Source organism: Amaranthus tricolor, chromosome 13, assembly GCF_026212465.1.
Source record: "Amaranthus tricolor cultivar Red isolate AtriRed21 chromosome 13, ASM2621246v1, whole genome shotgun sequence".
Lineage (NCBI taxonomy): Eukaryota > Viridiplantae > Streptophyta > Magnoliopsida > Caryophyllales > Amaranthaceae > Amaranthus > Amaranthus tricolor.
Window position 1 is genome coordinate 1,193,958 of NC_080059.1, and position 16,835 is coordinate 1,210,792.

The following is a 16,835-nucleotide window of genomic DNA, read 5'->3' on the forward strand; positions in this document are numbered from 1 at the left end:
TTATTTCGTAGATGATTGTTTACAAGCCCATCTTTAGCTCCAAAGGATCCGTGCAATACTGCTAAACCAACATAGTTATCTCGTATTACAAATTCTTGTGAGAGACGGGTTTTTTGAGAGACTATCTCTAATTGAATCAGCCTAATATAAATTTTTTGAAATATCGTAAGTAGATATTAAAAATAAAGTAAAGGCATTTAAGATATTGTGATAAGTATTAAGGATACGGTAAGTAGGCATTAAGAATAATATATGTAGGTATTAAGTTTTAATGGGTTAGGCCTGAGAGATGTCTCTCAAGAGACTAGCTAATGTCGCATTATGACATACAAAGGGGAGTTTGAAAAAAAAAAGGAAAAACTAACTGCTAATTGTGGATAGCTATTATTGATTTTATCAATTGATTTGACCAGGTGATCTTAAACATGCTGCTCCTATTATGAGCAACTTATTCAAAATAGATCATTCATAAAAATAACTCGTTTAAACCAATTGGTTTAGCAAATACTAGTATTAAATGATTTGACCACCAAACTATCTATTTATGTCAAATTGAGCTAAAATTGTCCAATAAATTATTTTCCCAAACAATCCGAGAGTGTTTGGTCCTATTTTGGTTTGATAGTTTGGGTTAAGTAAATTTTTGAGTTTTACATGTACTCAATAAATTAGAAGTATTAATTTGATTATTTGTAGAAATTATTTTAGATTTGCGTCAAGTTATGTTCATATGCCTAGTTTGTCAATGAAATATCAAAAGGGAAAGTTCATCATAAAAGACTAGATTGATTGGTGAGAGAGCTCGACATCCTCGTCATTAAAGATTTCATAATTTGGCCAAGATCGACTTTTCCAAGCCACCAAGTTTGCGGGCCACCCACTCCGTAGGTCACAACTTTGAGTCCGCTTTGATAGCATTGTCATAGATTAAAGGAGAAAAGTCATTTTAAAAGGTTAGTCTAATAGTTAAGGGAGTCTATTTGATCTATAAATCCTTAATAAGTTGTCCATACTATTAATATGGAATAAGTCTCATATACATACTTTACTATGACCTAAAATCCACTACTTATTTTCCTTTGAATTTACATCATATTGTTAATAAATATACGAGAGTTATTTAAATTTAATGGTGAAAAAAAAACTAAAAAGGATTGAGACAGTAGAATATAGGATTGAATATGAACAACTAGGGGAAGGAACCGTCTAAGAATAGTTGGCATTAATGAGCAATTGGATTCAGTGGAGTTAATGCATTCCTGAATGAGACAATACCATTGTACTGCAACCCTTTAATCTTCTGAATACCCAAAGATTAATTTGCTGTCCTAACTCCTATGTAAGAATAAGTGGTAATAATTATAGGAAAATTTTTATGAAAATGTATTATGCCATTCATGGTTATGGACTTTGATCATAATTTTTTTTTTATTCATAATTTTCTACTTTCAACTTATATTATGTCTCAAAATAATAATAGATTAAAATAAATTTTGTGAAAAAAATAAAATAATTAATATAGAACAAGCATGAAAACTAAACTTGTCAAGAAATATTTTACTAAGATTACAATAACTTTTTATTTGTATTTCTAAAATCTTTAATACTGATAATCAAACAAACCTAAAAAAATTCGAATATTTCAATAGAAAATCCAAGTGGATTTATTTATTAGGTGAGAAATATAAATGTCGAATATAATGACAATAAAATAACACTTTTGAGTCTCAAATCTAAGGGTAAATTTTTCACATGACGGATATCTCTTGCCTTACCCTCTTCACGAAAATAATTTCACAAGAAAAACTTTCTAAAAAATTGCAAAATGTAATTGAAATTACTATTTTATCTCGTGGTTAATCACTACTATATGAGTAGATGAGTGAGTTTTGACTTTTAATGATGAGGGAGCAACTTTCACTTGAAGCCACAAAACCATACAACTATCCTTGAGAGTTGTGATTTACACTACCCCATAAAAATTAAGAGAAATATTTCTAATTGGACTGTTTTATTATATATTTTTTAAAATATTGTAAGTAGATTTTAAGAATAATATAAGTAGACATTTAAGATATTGAAAGTAGGCATTAAAAATACAGTAAATGAACATTAAGGATAAAGTAAATAGGTATTAGAAATACGGTAAATAGACATTAATCTTCAATGGGTTGAACTTGTAATATGTCTCTTAAAAAATCAATCAATCAAGAGACTAGCCACATAAAAATTGCATTTAAAGTCTAGAGAATTTCAACATTTGTCCAAACTATTCTCCATAACCAAAAGGTCAAAAAGAGAATTTTGGATCAATTAAAGTGAAAAAAGTGATCTTGCTCAACCCAAAAGAAAAAAAGCAAACCTCAACATGCCAAAATAATTCAAAATCAATCATCACTATTTCCCTTATTTTCCCACCTTAATCTCAGGGGACCCCAGTTGAAATCCCATACAAATGGGACCCATTGCTGACAAGGAAGAAGACTCCTTTACTCCTTAGCTTTTACAACCATGTCCACCATCCACATGAGGCTTCTCTGCAGCTTCATCACTTCACTATACTTACCCATTTTAACTTATCCTCTAATTTTTCTCTTCTCAAATTCTATATTGAAGAGAAAAAGAAGAATGCCCTTGATACCTAAATTATGGGTCATAATTAATTTATCAATACAATTGTTAGGGTTGTTGAGATCTTGTTATGGAGGAGACCCATATGTGTTTTTTGATTGGAGAGTTTCTTATATTACTGCCAACCCTCTTGGTACCAAACAACAGGTTTTGGGTCTTCCCTTTTTCTTGATTTAATTTCTTCTCTTTGTTGAAAGATTAAGTTTTTGATTGATTGATTTACATGTTTTTGTTTCTGGGTTTTAATTAGGAAGTGTCGGTTGGTGTTGAATTGTGCTATCCTTTGTTCTTATTGTAGAAAGATTCATGCCTTATCAAAATTTGTAGTAATTTATTAACAATTTGGGTCTGAATTTGATCTTCAAGTGCTGCACTTTATTTTTGTTTGGGGTTGTTAAAGTTGCCCTTGCCTTCTTTGCAAACCAGGTTAGGGTTAGACATGTGCAAAGTGTCCGATCACATTATTTTTTAATTTTTTTTTGTTGAAGCACTCTTTTGGTAACTTGAATTATGCAAGCAGACACCGAGATTCTGCTTGAAGCAAGGTTTTGACCTTTGTGCATAAAGTTTTCTTGCATTCATGATTAGGTTGGGATTGTTGCTACTGGAACTATAATGCTATGTTTGGATGAAGGATAGGGAAATGGAGGGATATTTTTTCCTTTATTTAGATATGGGAAGGGAGGGGAGGAAAATGAAGGAAAGCTTCTAAACTAAAATTCATTCCAATGATAGAAATGTTTGAAAAGAAAAGTCATCAATCTTCTCTATCTTTCCTTTCCCTCTCCCTTCTTTTACTTGCTAAAATATTATTCAAACACACTACTAACACTATGTTTGGATAGTAGGAAATCGAAGGGAGGGGAAGCGACATAAAAAATTGCATTTCCCTCATTTGGATACCATTACGGCCCGGCCCGTTTGGTAGGTGTTAATAAACGGTGGTAATGGGAATGAAAATCATTGTAATTTTGGTTCAAAAATCTCTTGGCTAAAAAATCTCTTGGCTACCTTGATGACCATGCTTGTGCAACGTTAATCATCTCATTTTCTTCGTAAAATTCATTCTAATGCATTACCATTGAAGAGGTGATATTAGGTGGTAATAAAAATTTGTACACAAAATTTTTTTGTGATCAAAGTTTTATCAACATGGGAATGACATAGAACTTTTGATGAAATTTTACACTATAAATTATTCCCATTACCAGCATTAGTACCATTAACCAAACAGGCCGTTAGGGTTAAGGAGGGAAATGGAGAGAAGATGATTGGAAGGAAGAACTCCTCCACATTTTAAACAATACAAATCCTTCCAATATTGGAAGGATTTGGAAGGAAAATGCACCAATCTCCCTTCCTTTCTCCTTCCCTTCCTTTTCCTTCTAAAATTGTTATCCAAACATAATGTAATGGATTGATTTATTTTAACCTTTGTGCTTCATGCTTTGGTTCTTTTCAATGAAGAATAAATTGCTAGCTCTATCCCTTTGATCCCCTTAGTCCCCAACTCCATTAGTTGTTGGATGTAGAAATGAGAATGTTATTTGAGGGAAGTGAGGGGAAAACAATGGGAAGGAAGGAGTATTCCTGGCCAACAAAAATTATTGGGAATGAATGACTAACTTCCGGCAGCATGGTCTAGGAGTGAGTGAGAAAAGGTTTCAAATAAAAGCAAAGGTTCTTTGGTTGGAATCAAGTTGCAAATTGTGATTGACATAAGTTGGTCAACCAAGATAATGAAGTATGTTTTTCAGTGTTTCAGTTAAGAATTGGGGGAAATGCCTAAATTCATACATAACCGGAATGCCCCAAGATTCAGTTGGTCTTGAACATGTATTTACATTTTACTTTTGTATCACAGGGAAGCATGTGTTCATATGTCATAATGCACTTGTTTCTATGTTGTGGCACAATATTGTGCTTGTGGGTCTAATTGTTTGTGTATGAGCAATTTAGCATTTTATGTGATTGCCATTTTTGTTTTTCATTATCGTGTGAATCTTTGGTATTTCTATGCTGAATCTCTTTCGTTTTATAATAATTTTGTTATCACCACTACCAACAACATTCTATTATCCCAATGCTATTAACTGACTCCCACCTAGGGTAGGGTTCGAGAGGATCGGATGTATGCAATCTTACCGTTAATGATATAACTAACAAAGAGGTTGTCTCCGATTAACCCTTATAGCAAACGTGGTGTGCAACTTCACATAAATAAAAAGTACACACGATTTAATGAGTCATTTCGTTAATAAGTTAATGTTTATAAGTACTTATTGGATTATTGACTATTAGATGAGATCGCAACATTATGTGTCATGTACTCATGTATCATATAACAGGTTATTGCTGTCAACGGGCAATTCCCAGGGCCAATTCTCAATGTTACAACTAACTGGAATGTCGTTATAAATGTTAGAAATGATTTGGACGAGCCATTACTACTAACTTGGTAAATTTCATTGACTTGATTAATGATCAAGCTCGGAATTTTTGACTTTTTGCACTTCATAAAAGACATTTTAATGTGCTTAGGAAAATGTAGGGCCGGTGTACAACAGAGGAAGAACTCTTGGCAGGATGGCGTCTCAGGAACAAATTGTCCTATCCCTGCTGGTTGGAATTGGACTTACAATTTTCAAGTTAAAGATCAGATTGGAAGTTTCTTTTATTTTCCATCCCTAAACTTCCAAAGAGCTGCCGGTGGATATGGCGGCATAACTATAAATAACAGGGATATCATCCCTATACCATTCGGGACCCCTGACGGAGACATCACTCTTTTGATTAGTGATTGGTACACAAAAAGTCATAAGGTAAACATGGAAATTTAACCTTCTCGGCCAATGCAGAAATTATGAATTTCAAGCTAGTTAAGTGATTTTAAATTTCTTCGTGGGAATTTCAGGAACTCCGGAAGGACCTTGAAAAAGGACATGACCTTGGAGCTCCTGATGGTGTGCTTTTCAATGGACTAGGTCCTTTTCGCTATGATGCGAATCTTGTTCCCGAAAACATAAATTTCCTGTCAGTAAATGTCGAACCAGGTACATTTTTGCAATATTAGATGTGCTAAGGTATATATAAATATATAATTTGCATCTTTGTTTATAATGCTTCGGCATTTTCAGGTAAGATCTTCCATGCTTGACATATTAATATTTTTGTATTGATCAAGTGAAATGCTACAAAAATGATGTTGGTTTCATAATTTTGGCTACATCATTTATTAGAGGAATGAGAGTTCTCCTTAAGCTCATCGCCGTCATCTATTTTTCCTACTGATTAGTCAATCACCGTATTATAAAGTTTTTGAGTTTACTGCGACCGAAATATAGGTCGCATTGAACGCGAAATCACCCGCATAGAATAAAAAATCCGTTTTGCGGGTGTTACCGCAACCATGACTGAAACTGTATTTTTGCGCAGTGGTTTCAAGTCTTCATTCTTTGTAAACTGTAAATGTGTAGTATTTGCAACCCTTTTCTCATATCTTCATTTTCTGAAACAGGGAAGACTTATCGTGTGCGAGTGTCAAATGTTGGTATCTCAACCAGCTTAAATTTCAGGATCCAGAATCACAATCTAGTTCTTGTTGAGACTGAAGGATCTTACACGATTCAGCAGAAATACACGGACATGGATATTCATGTCGGCCAGTCTTACTCATTCTTAGTCACTATGGATCAAGATGCGAGCACTGACTACTACATTGTTGCCAGTCCTCGGTTTGTGAATTCTTCTTCTGGGGGTAAAGCTGTTGGTGTTGCTGTCTTGCACTATTCCAATTCTCAGGGACCCGTCTCAGGTCCTCTTCCAGATCTTCCTAATGATATAGACCCATCTTACTCAATGAATCAAGCAAAATCCATAAGGTTGTTAATGCAGTGCGACTCTGCTATTTGTAATATTATCTACTTCCCTGGAAACCAGTGTAACATAATTCGCTAGCCAATTTGCCTTTTGAATTCATAAATCACTAAAGTTTGCCCAAGAATAGTCCAAAACTGACCGTAATTCACTTTTTTGAATTCGCGATTCGCGAGAAGATTAGAAAATCATGTAACACTGCTGGAAACTGATTGGTGATTGTAATTTTGTCAAATATTGCTGGTGTGAAGATAAACTCAAAACTTCTAATCGATTTATATCTATGTAAAGTTTGCTTGCTACAAAGGGTCATTGATAAATGATTCCTTTGTCATCACTAACAAGGGTAAAGTTGCGTGCATCTAACCCCCCAAACTCCACGTACGTGGTAGCCATTTTATGGCATTGGGGAAATGGAATTTTGTTGCATAGTTGTCTATTGGCCGAAGCCTGAAATTTTACGTTGCATACAGATGTAATTTTTGATTCACCAGTGTTCACCCACTGAAATTTTTTTCTTTATGTTGATTAACCAACTGATCTTGCACTGTTATATTCCTTCCCGCAGATGGAACTTGACTGCAAGTGCTGCTCGTCCAAACCCTCAAGGGTCTTTCAGATATGGCCAGATAACAGTCACGGATGTTTATGTGCTTGTAAGTAAACCTGCCGAGCTTATAAATGGGGAGTGGCATACAACTCTTAACGGGCTATCCTACTTTGCACCTTCAACACCTTTGAAGCTTGCTCAGCAGTATAATGTATCAGGAGTTTACAAGCTTGATTTTCCAAGCAGACCAATGAACAGACCTTCGAGACTTGACACTTCTTTAATAAATGCGACTTACAAAGGATTCGTAGAGATCATACTTCAAAATAGCGGCACAACTCTTCAGACTTATCATTTGGACGGATACGCCTTCTTTGTTGTTGGGTAAGCTTTGAGCACTCATAATAGATTTTTTTCTTTACCCGTTGGAAGTTGTAACAAAGCTCACAAATTATGTTTGAATTTTTAGCATGGATAACGGGATGTGGACAGAGAGCAGCAGGTCCATCTACAACAAAGATGATGCGGTGGCTCGTTGCACCACACAGGTACTTGTTTATTTTTTTGAACTTTTATATGTTTTGATCAGTAATTCTTAATAAATTTTGTCGTTGAAAGTTTATTTGATAAATGCGTGATTTGCTTGGTGTCGGCTTATGGAGATTTAGCATCGGGTAGAGCTGTCAATAAACTAGATAAAATTGTGCTCTTGAGTTGATGCTCCTTTTAATACCCTCTTGACAAGTTTTGGTTTCTTAACACCTAAATATTCAACTATATTTGGTAGTAGCTGAATTAGCTCATTCCGCTTCTTCGGTTATGCAGAAGTTCATTCTCAAGGGTCCATGGTGCTTGCTAGCTATATGTTAGTCAACTTCTATCTAATTGTTCGATGTGGGATCACATGTCGGTTATTTTTCCAACACGACTGTATTGTGACATCGTAAATCATTATAATTTAAATAAATGAATGCCAAAATACAAAAAATTAGCAGGAAAAGGTTAGGAAGAATCAGGAAGTCTCATTTGGGATGGAGGGAGTATTTATCAAATATGCATCACTAAATATGTGTCTGTGTACATCCGACCCTTCAGAGCCCGCATAGGTAGGAGCCATTTAATGGTACTGACATAATCACATAATGAATTGTTATCAAAACACACAAATCATTCAACAAAGAGAATATGGTGCTTGCAAGTATAACAGTAATTTCAGATTTATACAATCCAGTGAATTGTGGTCGGTTTTGGGCTATATCAGAGTCATTTTGAGCGATTTGCGAATCAAAAAGCGAATTATTTGACGAATTATGTTACACTGGTACCACTTTCAGGTATTTCCCGGAGCATGGACTGCAATTATGGTTTCACTTGACAATTCGGGCATTTGGAATTTGCGAGCTGAGAACTTGAACTCTTGGTATTTAGGACAGGAGGTTTATCTTAGTGTTCTAAATCCTGAAAAGGACGATACAGAGGATCCTTTGCCCGATAACACCATATTTTGCGGTTTATTATCATCTTTACAAAGGTAAGTTATATATACAACATTCAATTTGTTCGTTAGTCCTTTGCAAGTTTTGGAGAACAAGCATTTCCGTACAAAAACAAAAGCGAAAAGACTCGTGAAACTCATACGACTGCATTTTCTTCGCTGCATGAACCCTTAAACTTATTAGCCTGAACGTTCTATGTACGATGAAAATAAATGGCATCCGTATTTTCTGATTTTCAAAATCTTTGTTGGATTTAACTTACTTTGCGCACTTCTTACTGTAGGGATCAATCGCAGAGGATAGATTTTTCAGGCACACAGCGGCTTGGCTGTCGAAGCTGTACAACACTGGTTGCTTTAGCTTTGACAGTTATTAGTCTCTTATTTCGGTAGCATATTTTTCGTTGAACTTGATCGACATTTTTGCTGTTGTATTGAAGATACACGCCAAAGGCGCTTTCTCAGACACCACGACACGTCAAAATCTTGCCAGTAATTGTATGATGTTATTAGTTTTAACACAAGACAAGTTTTGGAGCAAATAGAGTAATAGATTGTACCATTGTAATTTGTAACAATAAAGTCACCATTCTTTCCTCATCCTTTAAAGTCACCATCTTTTCTTTGAATAACTGTAATTGTGTTTTGATTTATTTGAATGAATAGATAGATGGATTCATACATGTTAGGGGGTGTTCGGTAGCGACTTGAATGCTTTATGCAACTACCCAAAGCATTCAAGATCTTTTATATTTTTTGTCCCTTCAAAATTTTACATAACACTCTTTAATTTATTCAATTTGTATAATATAATAAATTCAAAATGACACAAAAGTACTTCACATGTGATGTACGTCAATTAAAAAAGTGGTGCAACTATAAAAAAACAAATAATATACACTAATTTTTTTAATACTAAAATTACTACTAGCTACTCTTATAAAGCAAAGAAAAATACTCTTTTTGTGAACTAATAATTGCAATTGAGGGGTATTTAGTTCAAGAAGAAATCTATTTTCTCTTTTTTTTTTTTTGGATTTGATATTGAATTTTAAAAAATCACGGTAAATAAAATAAATTTTTGTTGAATTTTCTACAATAATATCAACTTATATTAATCATGAATAATATCAATTCAGAGCGTATTTTTCTAGAATAAAACTAATTTTTGTTTATAGTCGGTTATTCAATAAAAAACATAGTTAAATTGATGGTTAAATAAAATTTTGTATTATTTTAGAAAACACCTGATTTAAGTTAGTATCATGTTATGAAAATTATGGAAATAACCGATCATATTTCTTCTTAAACATAACTTTTAATTGACCATAAATAATACTAATATAGGGATATTCACTAAGAATAATACTCACTTGATTTGTTTCATTAACTTCTTTTATTATCATCTATAAATTTCTTCTCTCTTCAAATTCTAACAACTATCAAATTAAATTTCCCAAATGTTTTGTATGAGTGTGTTAATCAGTTAATATTTTAAACTAGTCAAACAAGCATATTTCTATAACCTAGTTAACACAAACTTTTAGCATATGAACTCCACATTATAAGATTGCATTACCGAAAAACGATCTCTTACAAGATGAGTTAAAAAACATGTTTTATTTTTTAACAAATGGGCATTTGGTCTAGTGGTATCGCTTAGGGTGCGAGAGGTCCCGAGTTCAATTCTCGGAATGCCCCTTTACTACTTTTTCCTTTTTGAATTTTCTTTTTCTTTTCTGTGAGAAGAATAAAAAAGTACTAAATTCTTCATTGCGTTTTGTGTTGTGAATTGGAGGAGCAGTGCATAGAAAAGACACACACTCAAGCTCTGACCATCTTCTCACCATTTCCGAAACACTCTTCCCCTATCTCCATTGATTCCTGCTCTTCAAAAGGTCAGTTTTTTTTTACCATTTCTTTTTGTATATTCCACTCTAAATTCTCCATTTTTATAACAACTTTATGCATGTTTCATTTGTGGATTGTTTGATCTGATCTACCTACTTGTTTCATTTCAATTTGACAACTCTAGGATTGTGAGAAATTCCTTTGTTTGACTGGTGTCTTTTTTGGGAATAGGGGTTTTTAATTTGTTATCTGAGCTGCAAAGCATTCCCAAATCTAGGTTTTTATTTAAATGACAAACAGTATAGTTTAAAGTGTTTAATTTAGTTTTTCAGTACAGTTATGTCTAATATAAAAGGGTTTTTTAGTTAGGGTTTGATCAATGTGCATTCGAAAGTTGATATTTCTTTACCAGTCTTTTTATCTTAATGTGTGTGCTGGTATTTGGTGTTTTGAAGCTGACAAGTAGCTAGGTTTTTTGTCTAAGACTTGGAAATGTATGGGTATTTTCTGAAATTGAAATAATTATACTTCATTCAAGTTCAAGGCTTGCAAAGTTAGGGTTCAACGGGTGCGTATCAAAGTTTAAATTTAACGGAAAGAGATAGTTGATAGAGAAGAAATAGTTATCGGAATTAGTATCATTGGTAATGGTTCAGTGATGCCTAATGTTACGCGACATAACACTGAATATATCGGCTGAAAGCATAAGGATATAAGATATCCTTGAAACTGACTAAATTATTTTCTTTACGACTTTACAACACGGGAAATATTAGTTCAATTTTTTGAAAACCTATACAAGGACGAAGCGGCCTTGTTTTTGCTTTATGATTACTATAGTTTTCCTAGAAAGGTATAGAGATAAATTAGTTCACCATTACCTAATTGGTTGCGTGGATGGGCAATTTCCTCAAAATTAGCTTAAAGCCTGAAATCCATTTCCAATTCATGGATTATAGTGAATTGGGTAGCACTGGATTAGATAGTATGCATTGCAGATTTGCAGGTATTTGATAGAAATTTATGTTTTTTTTGGATTTATGGAATATGTCTTTGTAGCTGCTCGTGGCACTCTACTGCTTGTAGAGTGGTCAATTGATGTTATTTAAAATTGCAACCTTTTCGGTCTTATGTAGGAACTTGATGGAGAACAGTTCGGGTGAAGAATCCGGTATCAGTGATTCAGAAATTGAGGAGTATGTAGAGAAACCGTATAAAGAATTGCAAACTGGACAATACAAGGTGAAGAATGCAAATGGCACCCTTAGATGCCCATTCTGTGCAGGAAAGAAGAAACAGGCGTATGGGTTTAAGGACCTATATCAGCATGCATCTGGCGTTGCCAAGGGTGCTTCGCATCGAAGTGCTAAACAAAAAGCTACCCATCTTGCATTAGCGAAATATTTGGAGATTGATTTAGGTTTTGGCGCTGCACAACCTACAGCTGAAGTGGAACCTCAAGCAAGTGAGAAGAAAGAGGAGCTCTATTGCTGGCCGTGGATCGGTGTTGTTGTCAATATTACGAAAGATGAGCAAACTGGAAAACAATTGACCGATGGGGGGTTCTGGATGAAAACTTTTTCCAAGTATAAGCCTCTGGGAGTCGAAGTTTTTCATGATGAAGTAGACCAAACAGCGCAAGCTGTGGTTCACTTTGAGAAGGAGTGGAATGGTTTTAAAAATGCAGTGGATTTTGAGAAGTCATTTGAAGCTGGTCGTCACAGCAAAAAAGAGTGGATTACCAGCAAAACTAATCTCGGTGCTGGTATCTACGGATGGTTTGCGCGTGCGGATGATTATCGTGCAGAGGGCCAGATGGGAGAATACCTTCGCAAGAATCGAGAACTCAAGACTCTTTCAGAAGTTATGGAAAGGGGAAAGCAAGATAATGATGTTGTCAACTTGACTAATGAGATTGACATGAAGAACCAGAATTTGGATGAAATGCAATCAAAGGTCAACGAGAAGGCTATGTCCTTGAGCCGAATGCTTGAAGAGAAAGACTATCTCCACCAAGCATTTTATGAAGGTGCTTTTTTCTCCCCCCCACCTCCGACTCTATCTGCTATGCTGCTTTCACTGATGCATCTGTGATCTGTTTAAAAAATGTTAGAATTTGTTTGTTTCGCTTTCTGTTTGTCATTGTGGTTATATTCTCCATGTGGAACAACTGAAAGTGAGGTGAGGAAAATATGCTTCTTGCTCATGAACCTTTAACCTATCCCTAGTCGAGTTTTGTTTTCAAAGTGTGGAAAGGCTTTTGCTGAATGAGTACAAGAGCTATCTGGCAATTGTCTATCAGTGTTTTCTCATTTCTAATCTTTGATATTTAGTTTTTTGATATTTAGAGCTATAGATTTCTCTCAATCTCTCCATTTTCTCCAGAGTATTTCTTTCTTCTGGTAATATGGTATTTGATGGATCTGAATATTGACGAGAAATCGAGAATATTTGTTATGTTAGTTTTTAGTGCATCTTCTGAAAATTTGCCTATTTATTTCTTTAATTTGATCATAACATGTTCTTGGCACATCTTTTCCTCTTGGTGCATTTTATGATTTTTTTAAGAACCCTCCCTCCAAAGCCTTGTAGGGAAGACTCCGGTGAAAAATTGACATACTCGAAAAATTAGAATGGTATAGTTTTGTTACCTACTGGAAATATCTCTTGATAAAGTTTCCATGTGTGATTCTCACCAGAAACCCGGAAGATGCAGCGCATTGCTCGGGATCATGTTCAAAGGATATTAGCAGAGCAAGAAAAGATGAATCATGAATTAGAGTCGAAAAAAAGACAGCTTGATTGGCGTACCAGAGAATTAAGCAAACGTGAAGTCTTAACTGAACGTGAAAGGCAAAAGCTTGAGGAGGAGAAGCTGCAGGTGACCTATTTTTTTACTTTATAAAAAAAATTATTTTTTTGGTTCTTTTATGTCAACAATTGCCTTGATTTAATCGTGACTTGAATTTGAAGAAAAGACAAATCAATATACAGTATACTTACCTACATATGTATGTATGTATGTATGTAATAATTATATGATTACTATGAATCGCCTATTTTTGAAATTAAGATAGTTGGCCAGGTTTAGTTAATGACTGTGTTGTGGGCTTCAGTTGCTGAGAATCATCCTGTACATATCCAACCTTTAGTTGTAAGTGGCCCGCTTGGTTGGTGGTGCTAAATGGTGGTAATGTGAATGATTTATAGTGTAAAAATTTCATCAAAATTTCCATATCATTCCCATGGTGATGAAACTTTGATCATAAAAAAGTTTTTTGTTTAGAAATTTTCATTACCACCTGATACCACCTCTCCCGATGGTAATGCATTGGAATGAATTTTATGAAGAAAATGAGATGATTGAAGTTTAGAATGAATTTTATGAAGAAAATGAGATGATTGAAGTTGGGAATGAATTTTATGAAGAAAATGAGATGATTGAAGTTGGACAAGCATGGCCATCAAGTTAGACAAGAGATTTTTCAACTAAAATTACACTAGTTTTTCATTCCCTTTACTACCGTTTATTACCACCTACCAAACGGGCCGCTAGTGGTTTTAGTATGTTCAATTATACGCCAACTCCATTGTGTTGTTCTAAAGCATTCAAGTAAGATTTTACTCTGATGGAAAAGTGAAGGATTATCCTGTACCATACATTTACTGTTTCTTTTTTCAAGGTATCTTGCCTCTTGACCTATTAAATCTTAACTTGTTTCTATCCATAAAAGATCCACGTCGTGTTCTCATTTCTCATTTTCTTGCTTGTTATGCTATCATTGTCTGTTCTCGATAAGTCTGATCTCTACGTATGGTCACATGTGAGCTATTAGGATGCTTCAAATCCCCGCTTATGTTTTCTTATTTTGGGTGAATTTTTATGATCTTTCAGAATGATGAAAGAAATAATTCGCTGCAAATGGCTTCTGCGGAGCAAAAAAAATCAGATGAAAATGTGCTGAGGCTTGTTGAAGAACAAAAGGTGAATTTTAATTTGCATATGCCATTGAAGCTTTTACATTCTGTATTGATCTGTTACTGACTAAGATCGTTGTGCTCAGAGAGAGAAAGAGGAGGCACTGAAGAAGATTCTTCACTTAGAAAAAGAGCTGGATGCTAGGCAGAAGTTGCAGTTGGAGATCGCGGAGTTAAAAGGAAAATTAGAAGTGATGAAGCATCTTGGAGATGAAGATGATGAAGCAGTCCAGCGGAAGATGAAGGAGATGAATGAAGAATTGAATCAGAAGATTGAAGATATGAACCATCTTGAAACAATGAATCAAACACTTATGATCAGGGAAAGGCAAAGCAATGATGAATTGCAAGAAGCTCGGAATGTGTTAATTTCAGTACGTATTCCTGACTTTTATTCTTTAACATATATAAAATGAATGGTTTTTTTGCCAATGTTGTATTATAAAGCTATTATTTGAATTTTGAACTGAAACTTATTGTTGATGGATAGTGAATGACTGGATCATTGGAATACCTTGAAAGTAACCTTAAAATGCAGGGGTATTTGGTGAGAAAGTTGTAGTTTACAAGCTGCATAAACTCAACCAAAAGCTTAAGCTGATGGTTGAGGCTCTAGGATATGTTATATACTCTAACACGCCCCTCACACGAGAGCCTTTTGGCCAGAAGTGTGGATGCAGCATAAAACCTCCTTATATCTGGCGCAAAATATTCCACTTTAGATGATGAGGGGTTTGAGATTCGAACTCGAGACCTTGTATCACGCTGGCTATGATGCAATGTCAAGGAACCAACTCAACCAAAAGCTTAAGCTGATGGTTGAGGCTCTAGGATATTTTATATACTTTAACAATATATTCGCCATTTAGGTTGATTCCATTTCAGTTCAAGGTTATATGTTAATTATTATTCTTATTGTGTTGAGTGCTTCTTTAGTTGCATTGAAAACCTGTGGTCATTTGAGATGGATTTGTGAATTTTATATTTGCTGCGGGGTGCTATACCGCTTTTTGTTTTGGACTAATTCTCCTTGCATGTTGAAGTATATGTAATTTACTGTTTTGTTCTAGGCTCTGTTGGACATCTTGCAAAGCAATCGCACAAATATTGGAATAAAGAGAATGGGGGAGATTGACGAGAAGGCTTTTGTTGCTGAGTGCAAGAAAAGATTCACATTGGATGAGGCCATGATAAAGGCAAGCGAGGGTTGCTCTCTGTGGCAAGAGAATTTGAAAGATCCTGCGTGGCATCCTTACAAAATTATTGAAAGTGATGGGAAAGCTGAGGTGAAGTTAACATTTCGTCAAGTTAAAAGTTTCATGTCTTTTGTTTGCATTTATTGATATAATTAATTCGAATGTTACAATGAATCTACAATGCAGGAGATAATAAATGAGGACGATGAGAAATTGAAGAAGCTTACGGCGGAATGGGGCGATGAAGTATACAAAACAGTTACAGTGGCCTTGCTGGAAATCAATGAATATAATCCGAGTGGAAGATATGTTGTGAACGAGCTTTGGAACTACAAGGAAGGACGAAAGGCTACTGTGAAGGAGGTGGTCAATTATATCTTCAAGAATCTAAAGACCCAAAAAAGGAAGAGGTGAATTTGCTCTTTAGGTAAGTCTTGGATATTGGTTTGCTACCTTTAAGAAGCTGATATTGTTGTTTTAGTTTACGCTTTCACGGTTTCTGGCTATTTTTCCCTTCTCTGTATCAGATTGTGTTGGTCGTCTGATGCGCCCAAGACATATTATCATTGGATAAAATATCTTGCAATATTAACCAATTTGTTTGTGCAATCACTTGTTTGGAATTTGAACTGTGTGCTCGATTTTTCCACCTAAACCGGCAGATGAAATTGAAATATTGATACTATGATTATGCCGAGTGGAAAGAAGAATTCATATAGACGACCATTGATGTATTGGTTCGTGTAGCTGACTTCAATCTCTTGAAATTAAGGCTTTGACATTGTTGTATTACGTTATGGCTATTAGTACATAAATTTCGACTTGAAAACCAAGTTGGTTTGCCAATTGGTTGCATTCCATAGGGTGTTATACATGATGACATGAATGCATTTCATCTAACTTATGTTACGGAATATTGTGATGCAGGATTCAGCAAACAAGTGTTTCCCAGAAAATTCAAATCCCTGTCCTGTCTTCAATTGCTTTTCTTTAACCTCAATAGAAAATTAAGAGCGACCAAATTCGCCTATTTCGTGCCAAGCTAGACACTGCAACTTTGTGTAATGTAAACTCTAAACATAATGGCCTATCATCTTGACTGTTATATGCACTTGTTCTGCCTACATCTGCCGATATTCTGCTAATTTGTGTGATGATTTGATTGACAAGAGGAGATTATTTCTTGCATTCAATTTCAGATTGTTTTTTAGTCGCAATCATTTGTCATGCGCGCGAAAATGGTTTATTTTGCAAGTTT

The 16,835-nt window shown here is 34.8% G+C and overlaps 2 protein-coding genes across 2 annotated transcripts; both read left to right on the forward strand.

Moving 5' to 3' along the window:
- The first annotated feature begins 2,289 nt into the window (after positions 1–2,289).
- Positions 2,290–9,235, forward strand: LOC130797946 (monocopper oxidase-like protein SKU5). Its single transcript, XM_057660746.1, has 9 exons — positions 2,290–2,778; positions 4,980–5,089; positions 5,183–5,453; positions 5,546–5,684; positions 6,149–6,512; positions 7,076–7,441; positions 7,527–7,605; positions 8,392–8,588; positions 8,837–9,235. Exons 1-9 carry the CDS (start codon positions 2,512–2,514, stop codon positions 8,943–8,945), a joined length of 1,902 nt encoding a protein of 633 aa, XP_057516729.1. The 5' UTR covers positions 2,290–2,511; the 3' UTR covers positions 8,946–9,235.
- A 1,061-nt stretch (positions 9,236–10,296) lies between these two features.
- LOC130798186 (factor of DNA methylation 1-like) lies at positions 10,297–16,770 on the forward strand. The gene is made up of 8 exons (XM_057661075.1): positions 10,297–10,450; positions 11,540–12,432; positions 13,103–13,284; positions 14,299–14,388; positions 14,468–14,755; positions 15,452–15,667; positions 15,764–16,004; positions 16,505–16,770. The coding sequence occupies exons 2-7, from the start codon at positions 11,547–11,549 to the stop codon at positions 15,989–15,991; spliced, it is 1,890 nt and encodes a 629-aa protein (XP_057517058.1). The 5' UTR covers positions 10,297–10,450; positions 11,540–11,546; the 3' UTR covers positions 15,992–16,004; positions 16,505–16,770.
- The last annotated feature ends 65 nt before the right edge of the window (positions 16,771–16,835 follow it).

What these genes read in the sequence shown, in the direction of transcription:
- LOC130797946 (XM_057660746.1), top strand. Translation starts at nt 2,512, where the DNA reads ATGTCCACCATCCACATGAGGCTTCTCTGCAGCTTCATCACTTCACTA. An exon ending in CTCTTGGTACCAAACAACAG is followed by an intron (nt 2,779 to 4,979) that starts GTTTTGGGTCTT and finishes ATCATATAACAG; the next exon opens with GTTATTGCTGTCAACGGGCA. An exon ending in GGTACACAAAAAGTCATAAG is followed by an intron (nt 5,454 to 5,545) that starts GTAAACATGGAA and finishes TGGGAATTTCAG; the next exon opens with GAACTCCGGAAGGACCTTGA.
- LOC130798186 (XM_057661075.1), top strand. Translation starts at nt 11,547, where the DNA reads ATGGAGAACAGTTCGGGTGAAGAATCCGGTATCAGTGATTCAGAAATT. An exon ending in CCACCAAGCATTTTATGAAG is followed by an intron (nt 12,433 to 13,102) that starts GTGCTTTTTTCT and finishes GATTCTCACCAG; the next exon opens with AAACCCGGAAGATGCAGCGC. An exon ending in TTGAGGAGGAGAAGCTGCAG is followed by an intron (nt 13,285 to 14,298) that starts GTGACCTATTTT and finishes ATGATCTTTCAG; the next exon opens with AATGATGAAAGAAATAATTC.